General features: G+C 49.3%; 1 protein-coding gene across 9 annotated transcripts in view; it reads left to right on the top strand.

The window, feature by feature from the left end:
- FAM193A (family with sequence similarity 193 member A) overlaps positions 1-24803 on the top strand; it is a 162543-nt gene that overhangs the window by 130740 nt on the left and 7000 nt on the right. For all 9 annotated transcript variants that reach the window (XM_042937066.1, XM_042937065.1, XM_042937067.1 and 6 more), the window contains 7 exons: positions 6383-6581; positions 7502-7774; positions 9082-9364; positions 10246-10429; positions 11412-11642; positions 13998-14829; positions 21978-22059. In XM_042937066.1, the coding sequence (XP_042793000.1) occupies positions 6383-6581; positions 7502-7774; positions 9082-9364; positions 10246-10429; positions 11412-11642; positions 13998-14829; positions 21978-22059 (2084 nt within the window). The remainder of the gene's footprint in view (positions 1-6382; positions 6582-7501; positions 7775-9081; positions 9365-10245; positions 10430-11411; positions 11643-13997; positions 14830-21977; positions 22060-24803) is intronic.

The following is a 24803-nucleotide window of genomic DNA, read 5'->3' as shown; positions in this document are numbered from 1 at the left end:
GTGATACTTTTTTAAAAAATTGGCAGTTGTATTAGAATATACATTTTACCTAATCTAAGTCCTCCTTCAAAGAACTGCTCTGCTTCGTGTTAATATAGGTACCTTTTCATAGAGTGTTCCCAGCCCTTCCCTCCCATCCCTTGTGACAGTGCTGTATTGTTTTCACTTACCTGTTTATTAATCACCCAGTGCATTGTTACTGCTACTGCTTAAGCAAAGTTATCTTTTAGATCAATGAATAATGCAAAATAAGTTTATCTCACTTAGATTTATTTCTTCCCCATTCCCTTCCTTTCTTTATGCAGATCCAGGTTTCTGACCTATATCATTTTCCTGCTGCCTGAAGAAAATCTTACAAGTTCCTTGTAGGGCAGGTCTGCTGGCGATGAGTCCCCTCAGTTTTTGTTTGTCTGAGGAGGTCTTTATGTCTCCTTCCCTTTTCAAGGATAATTTCGTTGGAATCAGAATTCTAGGTTGGCGGGGTTTTTTCTTTCAACACTTTAAGCAAATTTCACTCTACTTTTACCTTGCATGGTTTCTGATGAGATGTCCCCTTTAATTCTCTTCCTTATTCTTAGAGGTGCAGGGATCCCTCCCCCTCTCTTCTCCCTTCCCCTCCTCTTGCCTTCCTTTCCCCACTCCTCCCCTCCCTTTCCCCAGGCTGCTTTCAAGGTTTTCTTTTTGTCTTTGGTTTCCTTCAGTTTGATGATATAAAATGCCTAGGTGTAGATTTGGGGGTGTGTTTTTTTCTGTTTGGTGTTCTCTGAGCATCCTGGATCTGTGGTTCATTGTCTTTTATTAATCTTGGAATGTTCTCAGCCATTATTCCTTCAGGTATTTCTTGTGTCTTTTATCTGCCTTCTTCTGGTATTCTAGTTCCTGTTTGTTACATCTTTTGAAATTGTCACACACTTCTTGGATGTGTTGCTCTGGTTTTGGTCAGTGGTGGCGGTGGTTTTTTTGGTTTGGGTTTTTTTTGATTCTTTTTTCTTTTTGCATTTCAGTTTGAGAAGTTTCTATTGACAGATCTGGAAGGTCACTGACTCTTTACTTGGCTGCGTCCCGTCCACTGATGATCACTTCATCAGAAGCGTTCTTCATTTCTCTTGCACTGTCTTTGTGCCTAGCTTGTTCTATTCTTCTGCAGTTTCCTTCTCACTGCTCACGTTACCTGTTTGTTCTCGCATGTTGTGTGCTTTTTCCACTCAAGCCTTCACCACATTAGTCATTTTAAATCCCTGTCTGATGATGCCCAACCCTTTCATCTTCTATGTCCCTCGTCTGCCCCTGGCCTGCCGCCCTGCTTTGTGCGTCTGCCCCAGTCTGTCCCGAGAACCCCTTTTGCATCCGCCTTCCAGTTATGTGACTCTCTGGTGTGTCTAACCTGCCGCTTCAGTTTGATGTATTAATTCCATCTGTGGTTCTGATTTGTAAGCTTTCATTAGTTTATTTATTAAAAAAAAAAATTTTAATGTTTATTTATTTTTGAGAGAGACAGAGACAGAATGTGAGTGGGGAAGGGGCAGAGAGAGAGGGAGACACAGAATCTGAAGCAGGCTCCAGGCTCCAAGCTGTCAGCACAGAGCCCGATGTGGGGCTCGAACTCACGAGCTGCGAGATCATGACCTGAGCCGAAGTCAGACACTCAACCGACTGAGCCACCCAGGCGCCCCTCGTTAATTTATTTTTAAAATACGTTAGCAACTTTTTATGTTCTCTTGTTCCTTGATCATGTTTTCTTTCATCTTTTCTTTCTTTAAGCATTTTACACATAGTTCTGTGTTTGAATGAAACCTTGAGGATCTAAATCTGGGTGTTTGGTTGCTCCTGTGGATGTGTTGTTTCCTATATGTATAGTGATTTTTTTTTATGGGGTCACGTTTTGTTCAACTTACTCGGTGAGAACAGCAAGGCCCTAAGTAGGGGAAGACCCCTGGGAGCCTTGAACTCCTCCTGGCAGTCTCCAGCTCTCCTGCCTCCCGCGGGACCACAGACCTGTCTCCCGTCACCGTGACGACGGTGCATGTGCCCTGAAGGAAGCCATCCCGTCCCCACACGTTTTCACTCTGTGAAAGAGTCCCCTTGATTTCTCTGTGGCTCAGCACCTTGTTACAGAGGTGTTTGGTGCCATTTTTCTGGGACCTAGAGTGTCATGTCCCCCTTACTGGACACCGTGCGAGCAGAGGGGGACCACACAGCCTCTCAGAGAAGAATGTCTGTGAGCTGGCAGGCTTCGCCCCCTGCTCCTTCACAGAGCAGGCCCGGCCTGCTGGCCTCCATGGCCCAGGAGCAGAGGGCCATGACCGCAGAGCTGGGCTCAGAAGAAGCCCAAGGCTTCCAGCTCTAAATGTTGCATAGTTTCCATCTGGAAACGGAGTTCTGAAACAGACATTGTGCTAGGAAAGGGCCTAGTAATGGAGATAGAGCGAGGTCTTGAAGTCTCACTGGGAGTGAGAGGAATAGTCAGAAATGGTCACCACATCCTGGCCCTCGGTGAGTTCAGTATGAGTGGAGCCTGGCAAGGTGGCTCCCGTGTGGCTCTGGGCCCTGTACATCTGTCCCCTCCCTCACTGGGTTACTTCAGCACAACCACTGCAAAAGTGATGAAACCAGACATGGAGCAGGTCTGAGGTCAGGTTGGAATTTGAGGAAGAAAAAAGCTGTATGGAACACAGGGACAGAAACAGATTGCCATTGGGGGTCCTGCAGTGATTTTTAAAAAAAAATTTTTTAACAGTTATTTATCATTGAGAGACAGAGAATGAGCAGGGGAGGGGCAGAGAGGGAGACACAGAATCCGAAGCAGGCTCCAGGCTCTGAGCTGTCAGCACAGAGCCCTATGTGGGGCTCAAACCCACAAACCGTGAGATCATGACCTGAGCCGAAGTCGGACACCCAACCGACTGAGCCACCCAGGCGCCCCTGTGATTTTTTATCTGTATTTTGTTTCAGAGGCTGTATTCAATTCTTCTGGCCTGAGAAATAGCAAGACCGAAACAAAGGTGGTGATTTGGCCTCTTTACTGTCTCTGGCAGGAATGTTGAAGAACCATAGTAAGAAGAAGCAATAGTCACTCATCCCGCTTCCCGCTCACTGGGGTGTAACTGGAATCCCTTTCTGCTTGAGTGCTTAGTGTTGGCAGCTGCTCTCACGCGTGGGTGCACAGACTCGGTCTTTTGCGCTGTTGGCTAGTTGTGTTCAGCAGCCATGTTGACGGAATCTGGGTTGGAGGTGGGTTGGTGTGCAGTACGGCTGGGTCTCCTGGCTCCCGCAGAAACCCGGAAGGTGTTTGGAAGGCGTCTGTCGTGTGTGTTTGTCAGAGCTCTCAATTAAAAGAAAAAATGTTACTTTCCTGTAAATCACTTTTGTGTCAAAGTGGAGAACAGTTGAAAACTTCTGTTAATTGAAGCCGTGTGGATTTGTACAAAGAGCGAAATAAATCAGTGTTGTAATTCAACAGCATTATCCACATGTTGAGAGACTATTTTTATGCTTAAATCACTGGTGTACTTGAGCGGGCACTTGTACTCGGCCCCGCAGTCGGTCTAGTTGACAGAAGCCGGTTTTTGTCCTAAAGGAAACCCACATCTGTTGAGGCTTAGCTGTCTTGTGGGAGAGCATTCCCATAAACGCAGCTTGTTTGTGGGGACCACCTGCTCCCTGGTCTCTACAACTGGCCTTCCTGCTCTGAGTAAATGGGCTTCTGAAGAAGTGTGTGAATTGAATTGAATTGAAGTTTTCAGTTATTTCAGCTTTATAGTTGTGTTCCCGTTCCTTCTAAATTAAACTCTGTTCAGCCTTTATTGAACATCCGGTATGTGCCAGGCCCTGTGCTACATGCTAGCAAAACAGAAACAGGTGAGCCATGGCCCCTGTTTTTCAGGATCTCCGAGGCTAAAGACAAAGACAGAATCAAATCCAAACCTCGGAATGCCATGGCACACCTTACCAGGGATTGTACATGCAGAGTAGGAAGGTCACCCTGGAGAGGGAGGGCTGCTGACTGAGCCCGTGGGGTGGTTTTGCAGAGGAGGTGAGGCTGGCTAGGGTTTGGAAGGGTGAGCATGAGCTCTCTGGACACAGGCGGGCAGCAGCGAGGCTCTCAGCCAGGCTCCCTCGAGGGGAAGTCTGTCTGCTCTCAGCCGTGGGTCAGGAGGGTCTCGGGAAGTAGCGAGGAGCTTCGGGGCCCGGATGTGCTGTGGCTGTGCAGAGCTGCCCGCCAGGCCTTCTCAAAGCAGCCGTGCCGCCTGCGGAGCCAGCTGGCTTCCACCTGTCGGGCTCTCTGCCCCTTAGCAGAAGGTCTTCGAAACTGAGAAACTTCCTTCCCATCGATTCCTCCTCAGCAAAGCAGCTCTTAGTTTATCACGACTTTGTGAAAACTGGGGTCTGTAGAAGTACGGCTTTCTTGGTCTCCTCACTCTTTGCCCATGGGGCTCCCCTGACAGAACAGCTAGATTAGGCTCCTGCCTTGGTCCTGGGCATCCAGACCTGTTTCTTCCCGTTCGACAGCCCGAGGGTCCACTCCTTCCCCACCCCGCACCTCCACCTCCCTGAGCCTGTTCCAGGCCAACGAGTGTGCTGAGCCACCTGAGCAGCGTGATGCCCACTTCCTCTTGGTACCCAGGATGGGCGGCGTGGCCGGGGGCAGGGCGGGGTTGCTCTGTGTCTAAGGACCAGTCTCACAAAGTGGTGACCGTCCACCTCAGCCATCTGTGTGCTGCACAGCGACACCCACTGTCCAGTTTAATTCTTACCACAACCCTCGGAGGTAGGTATTTCCAAATTACAGATGAGAAAACTAAAGCACAAAAAGATTGAGTAATTTGCCTGAGGTCACACAGCTAGTAAAAGGGAGAGCTGGCGTCCAGACCCATCAGGCTGTGCAGCCCAAAGACTGAGAACAGGACTGGTGTTTCCGACCAGCTGTGTCACTGACCACACCTCCTGGGAACTGTGGTCTCTGGCTCCTGCTCCGGTAGCTGCAGCGAATGTCCTGATGGCCCCAGAACCCCTCCTCTCCGTCTCTACCGCCACTGCCTCCTCATCTCTTGAACCCTGACTGACTGCTTCCTGCGGTGCCCTCTCCCCTTCCAGGCAGAGGCCATGCAGACACGTCTCTGCTTTGGCTCCTGCAGCCTGTCTTGCTGTGGGGCAGTTGTCTGTGGATGTGGACTGTCCCTGTGCTGTCCCCATTCCCTCCTAAGCTCTGCCCTAGTCAGGCCCTGAGGGCTTTGTCCAACCTCCTGGGGAGGGAAAGCTGTGTGCTGGCACCAGCAAGGTGAGGGGGCAGCAGGGCCAGGACCCGCCTGAAGGAGGGCAGAAGTTAAACCAGCAGACCACAAGGAAGTCTTGAGTCATAGCCATAGTAAGCTCTAAGTGGGAAAACTGGATTTTAGGTGTGTTGCCTGGGAAGGCCCACCTTGGTCTTGGGTGCTGGGTGGTGAGGGCAAAGGTAGCGATGAGTTCTTAGAGGAAGGGATGTTTAGGCTGAGGCCTAAAGGATGAATGGAAGTCAGTGAGGTTGTGAGCTGAGGTTAGGATGTTCTAGAACCTGGGTGCAGCACAGGCAAAGCTCAGGGTCAAGGAGGAGATTGGATTTGAGGGCCAAGGGAAGGTCTGTGTGTCAGGGGCTTGGTAAACAGGAGGGCCAGGCCAGGCCATGTTACAGACTTGCCATTTTCTCTTAAGAGCAGCGGGAAGACATTGGTATGTCCCCAGCAAGGGAGTGCCTCGCTCTCAAAAGCTCACTGTGGCTGCCGGGAGGGAAAGGACTGGAAGGAGGCTGGGTGGGAGACGCAGGGGCTGCCTCTGCGCAGGAGGAGGGGGGTGGGGGTGGGGAGCCAGGGGAGTGTGCAGCCAGCCACCCGCCCTCTGTGCCCCGGCAGGGCCTGGGCGTGCTTCCGGGCTCACGTGAAATCCATAGTTCCTCAGACGTGCCTGCACTTCGCCCAGGTGTGAGCCAGTAGTTTAAGACTTTCACCATTTTTCATTAGTGATTCCAAAGTTGGCTTTTTAGCAGTGATCCTGGAAATGCCAGATGAGGCTGAGCCCCAGGAGCAGCTCGTACGCAAGCGAGCCCCACGGAGACGGTGCCGAGGGAGGAGTGCTGTACGTTGCTGAGTGGTCTCAGGTCTATTTGGTAGATTCCCGGAGACACCAGTTGCTTTTAAAACCTACGCCTGGTTCACATGTGACCGATCGTGCACGGCGTGACAGCCAACCAAGTAAGCGCTCCACGAGAAGCGTTCAGCCCGGGACGCCTGCCCACAGCGAGCGCGTCCCCACAGGGTTTTCAGTCATGGTTTGTCTGCTTGTAGTTTAACTACGTAGGTAAAAACAGAATATTAATTTTGATATGTGATTAGAACATTTTTTTTTGTAGGCTTTACCGCCAGCACCTGTTCAGAATCACACAAATAAGCATCAGGTATTCAATGCATCTCTTCAAGACCATATTTATCCAAGCTGTTTTGGGAATACTCCAGAGTGGAATAGTTCTAAATTTATAAGTCTTTGGGGATCAGAAGTGATGAATGATAAGAACTGGAATCCTGGCACTTTCTTGCCAGATACAATTTCTGGTAAGGAACTTGTTAAAACTTTCTTAAAGGTTTAAAATGACCTGAGCTGGGTGGATCGCCGTCTGTTGCCTCGGTCCCCCAGTAGAAGCCCTAGGCTAGTCGGGCCCCGCCTTTGTCGCTAGTGGGAGGCCCCTCGGCCCCGTCCCGCTGCAGCCGCCCACATCTGCCGCCAGCCAGGGCCCTGCGCACCAGCGGGGTTTCTGCCACCCCAGCGCTGCCCAGCGTCTCGTCTCCAGGCTTCAGTGTTTGGCCTCTGGTTCTCGAGCAGTGATCACAACTAGCCCTCAACCCAGCACACAGGGGTCTTGCAGCAGCACCACCGTCGACTTGAATGCCGTGACTTACGTTCCTTTTCTGTTTCTGTATTGATATTGACCCTACATGGGGCCTGTCCCCTCTCAGCTCCCTCCTCCCAGCGCTCAGCTGCTGAGCCGCAGCTGTTACTCCAGTCGTAGGGAAAGGTGCACCCGAAGAGGGGCTGGCTGCACCCTTAGCTCTGTCTTCACGTGGTTAGAGCCCTTGGTGGCCCCACACCCAGCCCCCCGCATGTGCTCAGAAAAGCACGCTAGACTTGACATCTGTGCTTGGAAAGGATTTCTAGCTGTGTGACCTTGGGCAAGTTGCTTAGCCTCTCTGAGCCTCAGTTTCTCTATCTTTAGGATGGGAATGATAGCACCAAGCTCAGAACGTAGCTTTAAGACATTAAGTAAAACCGCTTTGGGAAAGCACCTAGCACAGGAATTGGCACATAGTAGGTGCTCAATACGTTTTTTCCTAGATGAAGACTCGTTGTCTAGCATCACCCCGTGTGACCCCAGCCTCTGTAGCGGCCCCAGTGCTAGGAGTTCTGTTGGCAGACGTCCCGTAGGTGTTGGTTATGTGTTCCTCAGGAGCCTTAATTCTCGCATTCTCCTCTGAAGGGGGTGACATGCTAGGGCCAGCGCTGTCCGAACCCAGACCCGAAGCCCTCCCGCCTCCGCCCAGCGACGAGGCGCCCACCATGTCGGAGAGCAAGGAGAAAAAAAGTGCCGCCAAACAGAAGTGCTTATACAATTTCCAAGACGCCTTCCTGGAGGCGAACAAAGTCGTGATGGCCACGTCGTCCGCCACCTCCTCCGTATCCTGCACAGCCACCACCGTGCAGTCAAGCAACAGCCAGTTCAAAGTGTCATCCAAGAGGCCTCCCTCCCTAGGTAAGGCCTGCCCAGCGCCTCTGTAATTGCCTTTTCCTTGGCATGGCCAGAGGCCCAGGTGTGGTGGTAGCCCTGGAAAGTGCTGGCAAGCAGAGGGCACTTCCCTGCGAGTCTGATTCGCATGTTGCTGCCCCCCCAACTTCCTCCGGGGCCTTGCCACGCTGTCTTGCCTTTCTCTTCTGTTCCTGTAGTTGTGAGAGAGGAAGGGGTCACTGCTTTCTGAGCATGAGAAGGAATTTGTCCTTTAAAAGCAGAAGCCTGGTGGAGAGGGCGTTGATGGGGCTGCGGGCCGGGCTGCGGCCCAGCCCCCGTGCTGCTCAGATGGCTCCACGCTGTGGTGTGAGCACAAGCAGAGGGGAGCTGGAAGCAGAGGTCAGAGGCACGTAGGAGCTGGCTCCCAGGGCCCTCGCTGGCATCAGAAAGAACAATAGGATAGATTATAGCACGTACAGTCAGGAGTCATCGGGTGTTCAGAGAAGGGAGGAGGGCGAGGCAGCTCTTTGACAGACGCTCACCGCTGCTCCATGATAGACATGACAGAGAATGCCGCCGTGCGGCCTTCAGGGTGACTGTCAGTCCAGGTGAGCACCCTCGGTGGTCATGACAAACAGCGGGTGTTCGCCTGGGGAATGCAGTATCCCCGCCGTCCGGGAGCAGCAGCCACAGGTGACTGGCAGATCACGAAGGGAATGTCAAGTGCCCCTCGCTGGAGGAATCCGGCAGACCACCCCCTGCACACTGGTCAGAGGTGACCTCCCCGTCAGGGCACGGACTGATGCTAGGGGCCTCTCGTGCGATCACGCAGGAAGGATCCGTCATGCCTGGAGCATGTCTGCCAGCTCTGACGTGACACCGTAAGCCCATGCTGGTGGGCAGCTGTCCTCAACTCAGAAAATGCAGTGTTGCAGGAGGAGGAAAGTTGACAAGGGGCTGGGTTGGGGGAAAGCTCCAAAGGCTGGGTGGGGGACATGGGGGACGGGATGAGAATGTCACATGGACGGTGTATCTTTGATGTGGTCACACAGCGAAGTGTCCTGTCCTCCAGGGTTTGTGCTGACGTGTTTAGGGTGCACGCAGGCTCCACGTGTTAAGCCAAAAAAGTGTGTGGCTCAACACCCACACGTGTGACAACATGTTCCGTGTGGTGAGTCCAGGTGAGGGGTATGTGGGTCGTCTTCGTAACTGTGCCTTCACAGTCTCTGTAGAGCTTCGAACATCTCCACACGAAAAGGTTGAGAAAAGGTTTAGCGAACAGAAACTAACCTAGTGCAGCGTCCTCGATGACCCTTCTGCGTCTCCACACGCAGGCGAGGTGTTCCACGGCGTCAGCAAGGAGGACCACAGACACGCGGTGCCGGCCGCCCCGAGGAACAGCCCCACGGGCCTGGCGCCGCTCCCCGCCCTCGCCCCTGCCGCCCTCGCCCCCGCCTCCTCGCCTCACCTCGCAAGTCTCGCAGCCCCGTCCTTCCCCAGCACCGCGGCCACGTCCCCCGGGTTTGTGGACACGCGCAAGAGCTTCTGTCCTGCTCCCGGAGCCCCCCCGCCCCCCACCACAGACGGCTCCCTCAGCGCCCCCCCCAGCGTCTGCAGGTGAGCCTGGGGCCCGCCCGGCGATCTGTTCCTGGGCACGTGCGGCTGAATGGCCAGGGAAAGATGGACAGGGGCGTGCCCAGCAGAGGCCGTGGGACGAGGGGAGGACACTGGTCGCATCTATAGTCCTCAGAGCTGGGGCCACCAGGGATCGGTGTGCAGACCACCATCCAGCCACCAGCTGCTTCACGGGGGAGAGGGGTCGGGGGGACCTGGGTGCTTTTTAAGTTGTTATACATTCAGTGAAGAATGATACAACAGCTTTAAAAAAAAAATTTTGTTTTAATGTTTATTTTTGAGAGAAGGGGGCGGGGGGAGGGGGAGCAGAAGGAGAGGGAGACACAGAATCCGAAGCAGGTTCCAGGCTCTGAGATGTCAGCACAGAGCCTGATGTGGGGCTCGAACTCACAGACCGCGAGATCATGACCTGAACCGAAGTCAGATGCGCAACCGACTGACCCACCCAGGCGCCCCAAACAACAGTTTAAAAAAAAAAAAAAAAAAAAAGATGATTTGGAGAGCACCTAGGTGGCTCAGTCAATTGAGCGTCTGACTCTTGATCTCAGTTTGGGTCTTGATCTCAGGGTGGTGAGTTCAAGCCCCAAGTTGGGCTCTGCGCTGGGCAGGGAGCCTACTTAAAAAAAATAAAAAGATGATTTGTGTTGTGTTTGAATTTGCCTGTGTGAAGCCATCCCCACACAACCTCCACCCTCCGCCCCATGAAGCGGCGGCAGGAGGGACAGTGCAGAAGGAGACTGAGTGTGCCCTCCAAGATTATGTGCCTGCCCACACCACCTTTCCTGTGTGGCCCCTGGTGTCCGGGCGGCACCCTGCTCCCCATACAGCTGGCGGCTGGTGACCGCCTATGTGTGGTTTCACAGTGACCCCGACTGCGAGGGGCACCGCTGTGAGAACGGCGTGTATGACCCGCAGCAAGACGACGGGGACGAGAGTGCTGACGAGGACAGCTGCTCCGAGCACAGCTCCAGCACCTCGACCTCCACCAACCAGAAGGAGGGCAAGTACTGTGACTGCTGCTACTGTGAGTTCTTCGGGCACGGCGGGGTAAGTGTCCCCGGGGGCGAGTTCCTGGGGGGCCGGCACATCCTGGGGCAGCGGCGCGTCACGGCCACACTGTGTGTAGAGCCCCAGGTGCAGTGTGAGGAGAACCGAGGGATGGTCCGGAGTCGTGGCTCACCCTGTAGGTTGTACTCACCCTAAGGAGGTGATGAAGATACCTGCCCAGAGATGTAGCTCTAAGGATTACTGCATTTTTGCATTTGTTTGTGAGTTTTAAAACAACCGATGGGCCAGGGGCCTGCTGAACAGCTGGCCGTGGAACCGTTGGGTCTGGGCTGTGCACAGCCGTGTGGTGGCGGTGCTCGCTCTGCACGGTGTGCACGTGGGATTCCTGTTGCCGGGATACAGGGGATGTTGATGCACATACACACGTACACCTCCTTCCAGAAGGGTCTGTCTGTACAAGCAGACGTCAGCCGTGGTGCCTTGGGGGGGGCTGGGAGGAAAAGCAGCGACTGGTATTTTGCTCTTTTTCCACTTTTGTTCTGTCTGCATTTGCTCAGTGGGCACACGTGTGTTTAGTGTCAGGAAGAAATTTTGACAGTGGGATTGAGGGCAGTTTTCTTTTTTCCTTTTGATGCTACACAAGAAACTACAAATGGATGAAGAGATTGTATAAACACTATTGACTTGAAAAGATAATCACTGTATCCTGTAAGAAGTACATTAACCCGTACATGTGGGTTCTTTTTCCTTTTTCAGTTTAAAAATACCTGGTTGTGTACATAGTTGGTCCTCCGTTACTGTATTTTTCACGAACATGTGAAGGTTGACAGGGTCTGTGCTAGAACTGGTCTTGGGGTAACTGTGGTAGGTTTTCCTTTTTGTTTATCTTATTTTTCACAACGAACGCTTATTACCTGACAAGGAAAAGTTTACTTTTAGGGATGTGTGCTGGAATTGGCAGTATTCAGAGTCATGAAAACATGAAGCTTAATTGAGTTATGTTCTCATTTAATTGCCTTAGCCTCCGGCTGCACCAACAAGTAGGAATTATGCGGAAATGAGGGAGAAGCTTCGTTTGCGGCTGACCAAGAGGAAAGAGGAACAGCCTAAGAAAGCGGACCAGCTCTCTGAGAGGGAGGGTGTGGTTGACCATCGCAGGGTGGAGGACCTTCTGCGGTTCATAAACAGCTCTGAGCCCAAGCCAGTGAGCAGCACCCGAGCCGCCAAGCGAGCCAGGCACAAGCAGAGAAAGGTGAGCGCGCCACAAGGTGCTGCCGGGGGCGGCGGGCGGGCCTCGGGGCCCCATGCCCACCATGCTGCCACGAGGGCCCCGGACCGTCTCTGTGTCCGTGGCAGGAGCCGGGCAGAAGCCCTGTGTTGTATTTTCAGGACACAGCTTCCCCTTTTTAAAGTCACAGGTTTGTCAGTGGATCTAAAGCAGGCCTTTGGGTCCCTATGCCCAGCGGGGGCACCGCAGCAGACCCACGACCTCTGTCTGTGGAAGAGCCTTCCTTCCCAGGGAGGTTGAGGAAGGAGCCCCTGGCTGGGAGCCAAAGGGGGTTCGCGGTGGGCTTTGGGAGACTGCGGGGAAAGAAGTTACTTCGACATGCGGCTGGGACAGGGCTCTTGGCACAGCGACATCCTTGGGACCTAGTCCGAGGGCTCCTCCCGTCCCCTCGCTCCTCGTCCCCCAGCTGGCAGAGGACGATCAGGCAGAGCCATCCCGGAAGAGGGCAGGCACGTGGCATCGGAGCCCCGGGTGGAAGAGTGGGATGGAGGGCCGTCGCGGGCAGCCCTGGGCACCTCACTGCAGGGCGTGTGCATGGGCTGTCGCGAAAGCAAGTGTCTGCCGTGACTAGACGGGTTGGGCCAGCGGAGGACACAACGTGCAGAGACTGTCCGCTAGCACTTCCTCTTAGTGCTGCAAGTGAGGGCACGGGCCGCGTCTGCCCTTCTGTGTGCCTCAGCGCCCGGGGGCCAGGCCCACGCCAAGGCCATCCTGGTTCCGGCCTCCTACAGAGGCAGACCGTGGCAGATGGATCCGGGCTGTGCAGAGGGAACCTGGAAGGGCGCAGGCTCTGACAGCAGGAGGGGTGGCGGCTTCGGGAAGAGGCAAGGCACCTGCGAGGTCCCACAGAGACAGAGTAGAAGCATTCCCCAAGTGTGTCAAAGTGGGCCACCCAGCCGGAGCCCTGTTGGGCTCCACGGCCCCAGGCGAGGTGGAGTTGAGGGGCTCTGAGGAGAAGCCTGCTCTGCACCCGAGGAGCCCCACTAGGGCGGGGCAGTGAGACATATTCCCCACCAGGAGTGTTCCACCAGGGCCCACTCATCCCGTGTGCTCTGTACCCAGCACCCCGTCTTCCAGAGCGGCTCGCAGATCTGCTTTGCGTCTGGCTGACGGGCTGGTTGTTGAAGGCACCGTGTACCTGGTTTTGAGTTCCCTATAGATTCTGTCTTGTGGCCGATTTACCCCCCGACCTGCTGCGGGGGGCGCCCTGCTCCTAGACGCTGGGATACCTGTCCAAAGTAGCACCCACAGGGGGCCACTCCGGGAGCTGCCTGTGGCTGCTTGCCATCTCCAAGGCTTCTCTTTTAACAGGTGGAACCAGGATTTTAAATAAGTTTTACCTGAATTGTCCAATTAAGTTTTTTTTAAAATCTGTCATCAAATTTTTAACATGATTTTATGTTTAAGTTTTTCACAATTACAAGTAAATTGTCTCTTAAAAATATTGCCTACTGAGATGTTGTGAAAAATCATGTAAACCCGGAAGGACTTCTAAATGCAGATGTGTTTGCCAAAGTTTGGTCCTGGAGCCCAGGGATGCAGAGAGCCACGCCTCTCGCTCTTCACGGCTTCTGTTTGTTGTCAGAGCAGAAGGAAGGGTTTGTGCCGAGGCTCCTGGACTGTGTCTCGCCAGTGAAGCACGGTCTTCGCCAGGCATGAATATTAACGTGACGCCACGCTGGAGGGCAGAAATAGCCAACGTCTGTTTGCCGTGTGACGTGGAATATATTAGCATGCCATTGGCTCTGTGACCCTGGTGAAAATATGTTGAGGCCTTTGTTGATCTGCTAGGGTGGGAAAAAGGAGTCGCAGGTTTTTCAGGGCAGCGCGCACTTCTGACACGTGGATCCACCGGCCTCGCCCGCAGAGGCGCACTTGCCCAGCTCTGGTGGCAGGGGCACGGCCGTTAAACCGCCGTGTGATCGGTGTGCGCGGCTGGTTCTCATCCAGACGTCACGCTCCAGCGGGAGGCCGGCACAGGGCAGGGGCACCGCAGCTGCCTTGACCTGTTTCATAGAAGTGCCCAGCCACAAGCTCAGAGGCCGTAAGGAATTGTTTGCTAAGTGGCCCCCGCCACCACCACCACCGCCTCCAGTAAAGTAATGAGTGTATATACCTGGGTAGAAAGATTAAATCTCATGATTCCAGAGAGTAAAGTAATTTGGGGTGAGTGTGTTTTAAGCTTTGGGCTTATTATATATCCCCTTTCGGAGTTTATGTTCTTATTATATAAATTCGTTTTAAAGTTACTTGTTTTCTGTGCGTCTTCATGTTTAGAACACTTGCTGTTGTCTTAAGTTGCCTCTTTCCCCACGGCAGCTGGAAGAGAAGGCGCGCCTGGAAGCAGAGGCCCGGGCCCGGGAGCACCTGCACCTCCGGGAGGAGCAACGGCGGCAGGAGGAGGAGGAGGAGTTTCAGCGGCTTCAGGAGCTTCAGAAGCTGAGGGCTGTGAAAAAGAAGAAGAAGGAGAGGCCAAGCAAAGACTGTCCCAAGTTGGACATCCTTGCTAGAAACTTCCAGGCAGCAGCAGAGTCTGTACCTAACTCTGAAAACATGCACAATGGCTCACTAGAGCAAATGGAAGAACCAGAGACCTCACCTCACTCCCCTTCCAGACACGGGGACCACTCAGAGCCTGGGCCGGGGCCGGGGGCCGACGGCGATGCCACCGACCCCATGGACGCCAGAGACTCCAAGCTCCTCCTCCCGAAGGAGGTCAGCGGGAAGCAGCAGGAGCCGCTGTCTTTTCTCCTTGACATCATGCATCAGCACAAGGAGGGGAGTGGCAAGCAAAAGCTCAAGCAGACCAGTAAGGCCAGCAGCGAGCCGGCAAGAAGGCCGGCCGAGCCCCCCAAGGCCTCCGAGAGCCAGCCCAGACCCCGGCCCCAGACTGAGTCGAAGGCAAAAGTCCTGGACCTCACTTCCCTGGCAGAGCAGAAAAGAGAGGAGAGGAAAGTCAACAGTAACAACAATAACAAAAAGCAGCTGAACCACGTCAAGGAAGAAAGGTTGAATCTGGCCCCCCAGGAGCCTGCCTCCCCCAGCGAGCACCCTCAGGACAGCAAGCTGGTGCCCGCAGACTCTCCTCAGCCCAAGGGCAAGAGCAAGAAGAACAGGAAGAAGAAAGGAGACAGAGTCAGCAGCTCAATCGGTAAATATGGAGTTGGGGGGAAGGGGGGGGGAGTGTGGCTGGTGCCCCCTGTCCGGGGTGCTACCTTGTCCCTCCTGGCTTGTGCTTCTTGTGGCTTTGTCACTGCAGTGAGAGACAGTGGCCATTGTTTGCTTTTGTTAGTTTGAAATAATTATAGACGGACAGAATTCCCCTACACTCTGATTCCCCAAAATCAGTGTGTTACCACATTGGCTTTGTCTGTCTTTTTCCCTCTTCTGTTTTTGTGAAGCAAAGGAGAGAAATTTCAAACATGAAGCCCCTTTACCTTTAAATACTTCACTGTGTATTTCCTCGAAACAAGGATGCTCTCTCACAAAACCACAACACAGTTATCAAAATTAAGAAATTAACACTAGTGCAATACCGTGACCTAATTATATAGGCCTTAACTCCTGAAGACGGAGCATCGAGAGGGTCCTCAGTGTGGTTTCATTTCCATTTTTCTCTAATTACAGGGAGGTCATGTTTTTAAGAGCGGTTTGTCTCTTTTTTGTGAATTTTCTATTCTTATATTTTTTTCTCACTTTATAATTAGGTTTTTGGTCTTCTTAAACATGGTCTTAAACATGTTTCCATGTTTAAGAGTTTTTCACGTTAGAGATACTAGCCTTTTAACGTGCTCCCAGTTCACAGGTTGTCTTCAGCCTTGCGGAAGTGTTCTCTGTCACTTTTATGTAGTCGGTTCGTTGATCTCCTGTTGCCTCTGGATTTTAAATAACAGTCAGAAAGCGTCCCTCTAGCACAAAGGTGGAAGAGGAGTGTGCCTGTGTCTTGTAGCATTTGTGTGGTTCCGCCTTTTTCATGTAGTGCCTGGTACATTGGAGTTTGTTCTTGTGTATCCTGTGAGGCTTGGGTCCAGTATATGCTCTTTCTTTAAATGGTTAGCCTGGTGGCCCAGCATCAGGCATTAAAAATTCGTCCCGGGGTGCCTGGTGGCTCAGGCGGTTAAACATCCGACTTTGGCTCAGGTCATGATCTCACGGTTTGTGGGTTCGAGCCCCACGTCGGGCTCTGTGCTGACAGCTCGGAGCCTGGAGGCTGCTTCGGATTCTGTGTCTCCCTCTCTCTCTGCCCCTCCCCCTCTCACGCTCTGTCTCTCAAAAATAAACATTAAATTTTTTTTTTTTTTTTAAGTTAAAAAAAAAAAAAAAATTCATCCTGCCCCAGTGATTCAGGACATCTCCTTTGCTCCACACTAAATTTCTACTCTGGAATTTCTGTTCTTTTCCACTTTGCTTTGTCGTGTGCTGTTGCCACACTGAGTTAGTTATTTGGGGAGCCCTGTGTGTTTCAGTGAGGCCTCTCCTCACAGGTGTTTTCCAGCATCGTCCTGGCTGTTTATTCCTCTCTGTGCTTCCATGTGGACTTCAGTGTCCGCGTGCTGGGGCCATAAAAAAAGCTTCGTTGGTATCTTTATTGGAGTTGCATTAAATTTATTCATTAGTTTAGGGGAGAATTGATGCCTCTCTGAATTGATTGCCCTTTCCAGATGTAGGAGTGTTTCTCCACTCGTTCAAGTCCACTTTTGTGGCTTTTAGGAATGTTCTGAAATTTCTCTCGTAGATTGTCCACATTTCTTATTGAGTTTCTTGCTCACTACGTATTCGATCTTCCTCGTTTGCAATGTCATTGTGGGACTCCTCACCGTTATGTCTTCTCGCTGTGCGCTTTATGTGCATTAGCCACTAGTCACACGTCACCACTGAGCACGGGGAATGTGGCTGTTCCGAGCGGAGGGTGTTGTAGTGCAAACATACAGTGGATCTTGAAAGCCTTGTATGAAAAGAATGAATATAAATACGAAATACAACAATGTAATTTCTGTACTGATTACAGGTGGAAATGATCGTCTTTTGGCTATATTTTAATTGAACGAAATGTATGTTACTAAAATTAATTTTACCTATTTTTAATTTTGTTATTGTGGCTACCAGAAAATCTTAAATTATATTTGTGGCTCACATCATATTTCTGTTGGATAGTGCTGCTCTGAGTGGTTGTTTGTGTACACAAAAGCTATTGATTTTTGTATATTAACTTTATGTCTTCTGTCTTACTGAATCATTTTATTGTTTGAGTGTTATTGTTGATTCTCTAGGGTTCTCCAACTGTTCTATCATATGTATACAAATAGAGAAAGCTTTATTCCAACTTTCCCAAGTCTTACCCTCCCAGGGTTTGATTGTATCATTCTCAATCTTAACCGAAATGTCTGGTGTTTCCACATTAAGTCAGATTCTGGCTTTAGGGTAAGGTTTATATATCTTATCATTTTGAGAAAATATGCAGTGAGTCCTACTTTTATGGAGTGGTTTTTTTAATCAGGAATGGGTGTTGAATTTGGTGAAAGATTTTCTGGAATCTGTGGACATAAATATGATTTTTCTTCTTATACCTATTATATTATTAGGTTTCCTAATGTTGAAGCAGGCTTGGATTCCTGGATTGAAGCCCATTTGCTTGTAGTGTATTGTATTCTTTAGTTTTGGGTTCTGTTTGCTATGATTTTAGTTAGCATTTTCATACCAGTATTGATAAGAGATACAAGTCTGTAACTTTTTTTTTTCCCTGCTTCCTGTATTAGCTTTGGCTACTAGTATCATATTTCATAAAGAAATGTAAAAAATTAGGGTTTCTTGTGTGTTTTTCATTTTCAGTGTTCTAGAACAATTCACTCTGCATTGAGACTATCAAAGTTTTCAAGTTCTGAGAGAAAAACTCCTATGCAGCCCTTTGGGCCTGGTGCTTTTTTATGGGCTAGGTCCTTGATAATTTTGTCTCTTTTCTGAGAAAGATAGAAATGGAAATTAGTTTATTTGGCATTGCTGTTTCTAATGAGGTTAATTTTAGTAAACTGTATTCACATAGTAAATTATTTTTTCAGCTAGGTTTTCCAACTTATTTACGTAGATGTGTGCAAAGTACCTTATTTTTAAAAATTTATTTTCAGTGGCTATTTTCCTCATCATTATTTATGTTTTCTCCCCATTCTGTTTCATTCATTAGCTAATAGTTTGTCTATTTTGGGGACGCCTGGCTGGCTCAGTTGGTAGAGCATGTGACTCTTGATCTCAGTCAGGGTCGTTGAGTTCAAGTCCCATGTTGGGTGTGGAGCCTATTTAAAAAAAAATAGTTTGTCTATTTTGTTATCTTTTTTTTTTTTTTTAACCAGCCTCTTGATTTATTAAATAGGTTTACTGTTGTTCTAATACCTCATGAATTTCTGCTTTTTATCTTTATTTTCTTCCTGTGCTTTCCTTTATTTTCTTGATTATTTCCCAACTTTTTGATTTGGGAATTGAGTTCATTTGTTTTCATTCCACCATTTTTCTTGATCAAAGTATTAAGTGCTTCAGATTTTTCTCTGATCATTCCTTTAAATATATTTCATAGTCTGATAATGTTTCCATTTTGGTTTTTTGTTTGTTTTTAAGAAATTCAGTAATTTCTTTGTTTTTATCCCTCATTCACTAGTAGTATAATAGGTGACTTTTAGGTTTCTGGGTGGGAGAATTGTTTTTGTATGTTTAATAATTTCTAGGTTTTCTGCATTGTGATCAGAGTTTGTTGTTTGTAATATTTTTGTTTTGTGGAATTTACGGGTATTTCTTTGTGACTGTTCCATATATATACTTCAGATAAAAGTGTATTTTTTCTGTTATGGGGAAAATTGAATATGTATCTCCCATCATGTATCGATGAGTTATAGTAAGGGTTAGGTCTTCTGCATCCCATACTTGTTTTTTGTGCTCTTGACCTGTCTTTTCTTATTTATTATTAATGAGTTTGTATGTTGTATTTCTTGCAGTTTTGCCTTATAAAGGTGGTGTTTATGTTATTTGGTGCACTATAAGTAACTATATATGTTATATAACTATATATATATAATTATATGACCGTAACAGCTAACTGTAATATCTTCTTAGTGAATTGTGGTTTTTAGTACTGAAAAATATCCTTCTGTTGTGTTTTTGTGCTTTCGGCTTGGCTTCTACTTTATTTAAGATGGTGATCGTTGCCCTTTTTTTGTCTCCATTCGCCTGGCGGGGCCCCTCTGTGCTAACCCCTTTCTGAGTCACTTAGTGTTAGCTCATTCTCTGATTTTAGGTAGCACAAATCTGAGTCTTGCTTTGTGAGCCAAATGGAAACTCTTATCTACAGGTGAGTTTGAGCCCATTCCCATGTGTTATTACTGTGTGCTTTGTGTCAGCTCTGATTACAGTTTATAATTACTCTGTGTATTTTATACTTACTGTTTCTTTTTCTATGTGATGTGTTTCCTTAGCTTTTATTTGTAAAAAATCATTGGTTTTCACGACACTTGGCAGTCTTGTCTGAGTGCATTCCTCCACACTTGCACGTCTAGTGCCCCGTCCTTGCTTTCCTTCCACTGCTGGCTCCACGGGAAGTGCTCTGACACCCACTTATTGCTGGGGCAACAGTCTGTGAGCCGATCCCATTCTTTCCATTTCGCGGTCCCTTCTCTTCCCGTGTTTCAGCCGCATTATTTCCGCTGTGTCAGACACACAGTACTCATAGGTCCACAGCTGATTACGTCCCGTGCTTGTGCTGTGAGGTTTTCCCAGCCCTCTTCTGGTTGGGCGGAGCTTGCTCTTGGGCGCGTGTCCCCAAGTAAGGGTCAGGGACACAGAATTCTCTGAGCTTTGGCAAAGCAGAACATTTCCTGCACTCTTAATGATGAACAGACAGCCTGGCTGGATATGAAATACTTGGGTCATACTTTCCACTCTGATTAATATAGCTTTGTTGTGAAAAATGCCTTTGTGGTACTGAAGCTGGTCACGGTTCTCTTTTTTCCCTTATACCAAGATGTGCGATACTGATTATTAGTTCTAATCAGAAAAAAAGAATATAAGGAATTTGCTTTATTGGGATACCTGGGTGGCACAGTTGGTTAACCATTCAGCTCTTGATTTCGACTCAGGTCACCATCTCATGGTTTGGGAGATCAAGCCCCTCATCGGGCTCTGCGCTATTAACTGGAGCTTGGGAGTCTCTCTCTCCTCTCCTCTCCTCTCCTCTCCTCTCCTCTCCTCTCCTCTCCTCTCTCTCTGCCCCTCCCCCTGCTTGCGAGAGCGCTGCACTCAAATGAAATAAACATTTTTCTCAAATGAAATAAACATTTTTTTTTTAAAGGAAAAAAAGAAATTGCTTTATTAAGGCAGCTTTCCTAGCAGATGTACCTGCTCTGTCTGCTTTTGTGGTCATTCCTCTTCTAGAACTGTTAATGGAATGACTATTGATTAGAGATTGTTCCTACCTTAGACTTCACTTTCATTGTATCTGTAAACACCCCTGGGGCTCCTGGGTGGCCCAGTTGATTGAGCTTCCTACTCTTGATCTCAGCTCAGGTCTTGACCTCCGGGGTCCTGAGTTCAAGCCCCTATTGGGCTCTGCACTGGGCATGAAGCCTACTTTAACAAAACAAACAAACTAACAAACAAAAAAACACTCCTGCCCCATCTTGCTCTTCCTCATACGTCGGTGCTGCCTTGAACAGGGCGTCAGCGAGTTGAGTCGGCAGCCAGACGAGCGAGGTCTTCTCGATGTCCAGACAGAGCCCTGGTCAGAGTAGTCTTTGTGGCTGGGGGAGGGATGGACTGGGCCGTGGAAGCCAGGCAGCTGTGACTGGGCGTGTTGTGAGGATGACCGTGCCGGCTAGTGGAGGCCAGCACTGAAGCAGTGGCAGTGGATGGAGATGGGGGAGTCCCTGACTTTTCACAGAGCGCTCGCCCAGCACCTAGAGAGTGTGACGTATGGGCAAGGGGGGATGGGAGGCTCACTGTCAGGAAAGGAGCAGGCTTGCAGCAGAGTACGGGGACCCACCGTTGCCTGTATTGGGGGTCAGACGCCCGAAGGCGTGTGTTTGCGGGAGGTAGCTTTATAAGCGTGGAACTCAGGAAAGCCGTCTGGGGCAGGGGTGGAGGTTTGGTGGTGTCGGTATCCAGGTGGAAGGAGGGATTGGGGGAGTTGCGGAGGAGGAAGGCTGAGAGTAGGAGGGCCTGGGTCCGGCAGGGGCAGGGGGCTGTCTGTGCAGGAGGGGCTGTGGTCACGCAGGTCCCGGCAGGGAAGCTCTTCCCTGCCGTTTCTGTGAGCTCACGGATGTGAGGGCGCTCTGCCTGGTGGCAGAGGTCGTCAGTGGCGCTAGCTGCTTACGCAGGGGAACCATGTCTTGTGCTACTGTGGAAGTGCCCCAGTGATGGGGGGAAAGGTGTGTCTGTCTGTTAAAGATTATAAAAAATTGCCCCATGCCAAAGTCTGCAGGGAAGCAGACACTCTGCACCCTTCTTTGATGGGGCTGGCTGTTGTGCCTGCACTGATGGTCCCGCGCGAGGCCCAGACAGGGCCCAGGAAGTGCCCGGCATCCCACAGGTACCAGATGGGGTGGGCAGAGCAGAAGCGAGAAGTTGAAACCCTCAAACTGGCTGAGATTCCAGGAGATGGAATAATCCCAAATCATTAGCCTCCCTGCTATCCTGTTTTCAAATTGGGTGATTTAACTGCAAAGTGAAAAAGCAGCCTTGCTTTTTTATTGGAACAGCCTGAAAAGTTTTTGATGATGTTTGTGGGATGTTGCATATGTAAACCAAGTGTCTGGGAGAGCCATCTTCCTGTAGAGGTTGATGTCTGGGACCGGGGTACAATTGTGCCCTCTAACTGTGAGGGACAGCGTTTTCCTCCCCTTCATGCTGCCCTCTGGGCAGCTTCTCTATTCACTAGTGCACTCCTGCCCCCAGTAGGGACTTAGGGCAGCCTCTGGGCTCACAAGCACTTGGGTTTCCAAGAGTCTTCCGAAGGGCTCTCCCATTATGGAGATGTGTCAATTAAAGACCGGTCCCTTGGGGATTGGGTGTCGGCAAATGGGCCTCTTCTGGTGGGACCTGCAGCGACAGCTGCTTTGCTCAGCAACCACGTGAGTTCCCCGATGTCCAGGTTGGACCTGGATGTCCACAAGCACGTGGGACACAGCTGCCCTCTTTTAGCTGTTTGTACAATCTCATCTTGGAGAACGTTTTCAGTTTGCGAAGCTGTTAAAATTAAGTAGAGTAAAGCCACGTGGTTTCTTCTCTTGTAATCTGACTTGCCTTGTTTCTTTCGTTTAACAGATGATGTCTTTCTGCCTAAAGATATCGACCTAGACAGCGTGGACATGGACGAGACAGAGAGGGAAGTGGAGTATTTCAAAAGGTAAATGTTGGGGCCTGTGTCTGAAGTGATGTGGGTTTACGGCTGCCATACACGACCCTCCCATGGCGTTGCCAGTTGTGTGGGGCACAAGTTCTGTCATCTGGCCAAGGAGCCTGGCTCCTCAGTAGCATTGCAGCCCTGTGACGGCCTGCCACACATGTCCCTCCATAGCCCCAGCACGCACACTGGCCTCCTCACTCCCGCTTGCACCCAGGCGCTTCTCCCCTCCCTTCTGTGTGAAGACTGGTTTAGGACAGTGGTTCTCGACGTGCTCTAGACCAGCTGCACCAGTGGGGCACGCAGGCCTCTCCCCACACCTGCAGGGTCAGGCGCTGGGGAGGGACCTGACGTCTGTATGATCACAAGCATCCCTGGTGACCCTCATGTGTGCTGACACTGAAACATTCTGTATGGCGTGCTTTTAAGGAGAAAAGTAACATTTTAGATATTTTCTGTTTTCCTGACGAGCATCAGACTTTATTAGTACTGTGTTCGATAGTATTTTATCTTCTTTGTGAATTTTGGCAAGCAAATTTTATTTTAAAGCTCCTTGTTCCTTCTTTGTTAGTACTTTAACTTCTTTGTTTCAGGTAACCACACACACACACACACACACACACACACACACACACACACACATACACACACACACACACGGAGCAGTGTGTTTGCTCTGAATTCTAATTGTTCAGGATAGGATAGGATAGGATAGAAAAGAAGTCTAAATATTTCTGGAAATTATATTTATTATGTAATTTATGTATGTGTGTGTATGTATCTCAGCAGACGGAATAAAGCATCTGCTAAAGTTGGACATGTGTTCATTACAAAAACTCTTAAGTAGGACTACCCAGGCACATCCTTAACACAGTAAAAGGTATCCATAAAGTACAACAAATGCCATACTTACAGTGAAACATTAAAAACTGCCCCTTGAGATTAAAAAAGAAAAAAGAAGAGAAGGATGCCCATCATCACAACTTCTGTTTGCGAAGACATAAGAAGAAAAAAAAGGATAAGAATCAAGGAAGAAATGGGATTGTCATTCTCAAGTGGTACAGATGTGTTTGTACAAAGTCCAAAATGACCTATAGGTAAATCACTTGCATTAGTAAGAGAGTTTGCCCTGAAGCTAAATTCTGGGGAGCAAGGGATGAAATAGGGACTTTTCTTGGATAAAAGCAGAACTTTGGAGGGAAATTTTCCCAAGGTAGGTCTTTAGGCCTCATATATTTTTGAAATCATGCATGTGCTTATAAACAGAGATTATCAAACACCCAAGACCTGGGGAAAACAAACATCTAGAAATGAAAAATATAATTATTAAAATCAAGATCTTAATAGATACACAATAAACAGCTTAGACACTGCTGAAGAGGGAATTCGTGAATTTGAAGAAATATCTCAGACATACCCCCCCGAATGCACCACAATTCAAGGAAAATAGAAAATATAAAAGAGGTTAAGAGACATGGAGGAGAGAGACTGAGTCTAACATATACATTTAACTGGACCCCCCCCCCCAATTTGGAGAAGATGGGGACTATAGAAAAGCAGTATGTAAAGAGAAATGGTGCCTGGGGACTCTGAAGAGCTAATAAGAAATCCAAATCTACAAATTCAACAGTACAACATATACCATTAGGATAAACAAATAAAAATCCATTCCTCAACATAGCAAATGTAAAACCCAAAGACCATGGAGTGATATTTTCAGTGCTGGGAGAAAATTGTCAGTCTATAACTATGTTTCCCACAAACCTATTCTTTAACATAAAAGAAAAACTACAGGAACTTGCTACAAAAACATCTGCATAAAAAAAACATCTGGGGCGCCTGGTTGGCTCAGTCGGTTGAGCATCCGGCTTCGGCTCAGGTCATGATCTCACAATTTGTGGATTCGAGCCCCGCGTCGAGCTCTGTGCTGACAGCTTAGAGCCTGGAGCCTGCAGCCTGCTTCGAATTCTGTTCCTCCCTCTCTCTCTGCTCCTCCCCCGCTCATGCGCTCGCTCTCTCTCTCTCTCTCTCTCTCTCTCTCTCTCTCCCTCTGCTTCAAAAATAAATAAAAGCATTAAAAAAAAAATCTAAGATTACACTTCAAGAAAAAAGATTGATCTTAGAAAGTCTGATTTGCAGAAAGGAGAGAGAAACAGCCTGATAAATGTCGGTAAATAAAATGCTTTCTCTGTAACAAGACAGTACTAATAGCCAGCGGACATTATGTCTGGAAGAACCACCGTATTGAACAGAAGCTTGTGAGTTAGTGTGAAGTAGAGCTGAGTATCCTCAGGTTCTTTTATCATTCGGGTATTTAGCAGTTAAGTATTTCAATTTTTTTTAACGTTTATTTTATTTTTGAGATACAGAGAGACAGAGCGTGAACGGGGGAGGGTCAGAGAGAGGAAGACACAGAATCCGAAGCAGGCTCCAGGCTCCGAGCTGTCGGCACAGAGCCCCACATGGGGCTCGAACTCGGGATCCGCGAGATCGTGACCTGAGCCGAAGTCCGACGCTTACCAACTGAGCCCCCCAGGTGCCCCAACAGCTAAGGATTTAATCTTCAGACTCTAAGGTGAAGGTGATACAGTTTCACAAGCAGTCCTTAAAAGAATAGAAATAGGCTGTATAAATTGCTAATCTATAGAAGGGAAAAAAAAATCAAAACTCAGAAAAAACAAATGTAAAGAAGGTACAGTAAACAAATTTTAAAAACACGAGAGACACAAGTTCAGTTTTACCAGCAA

This window comes from Panthera leo, chromosome B1 (assembly GCF_018350215.1).
Source record: "Panthera leo isolate Ple1 chromosome B1, P.leo_Ple1_pat1.1, whole genome shotgun sequence".
NCBI classification, from domain to species: Eukaryota; Metazoa; Chordata; class Mammalia; order Carnivora; family Felidae; genus Panthera; species Panthera leo.
The sequence above is the reverse complement of the archived record's forward strand: the minus strand, read 5'-3'. Positions and strand labels throughout refer to the sequence as shown.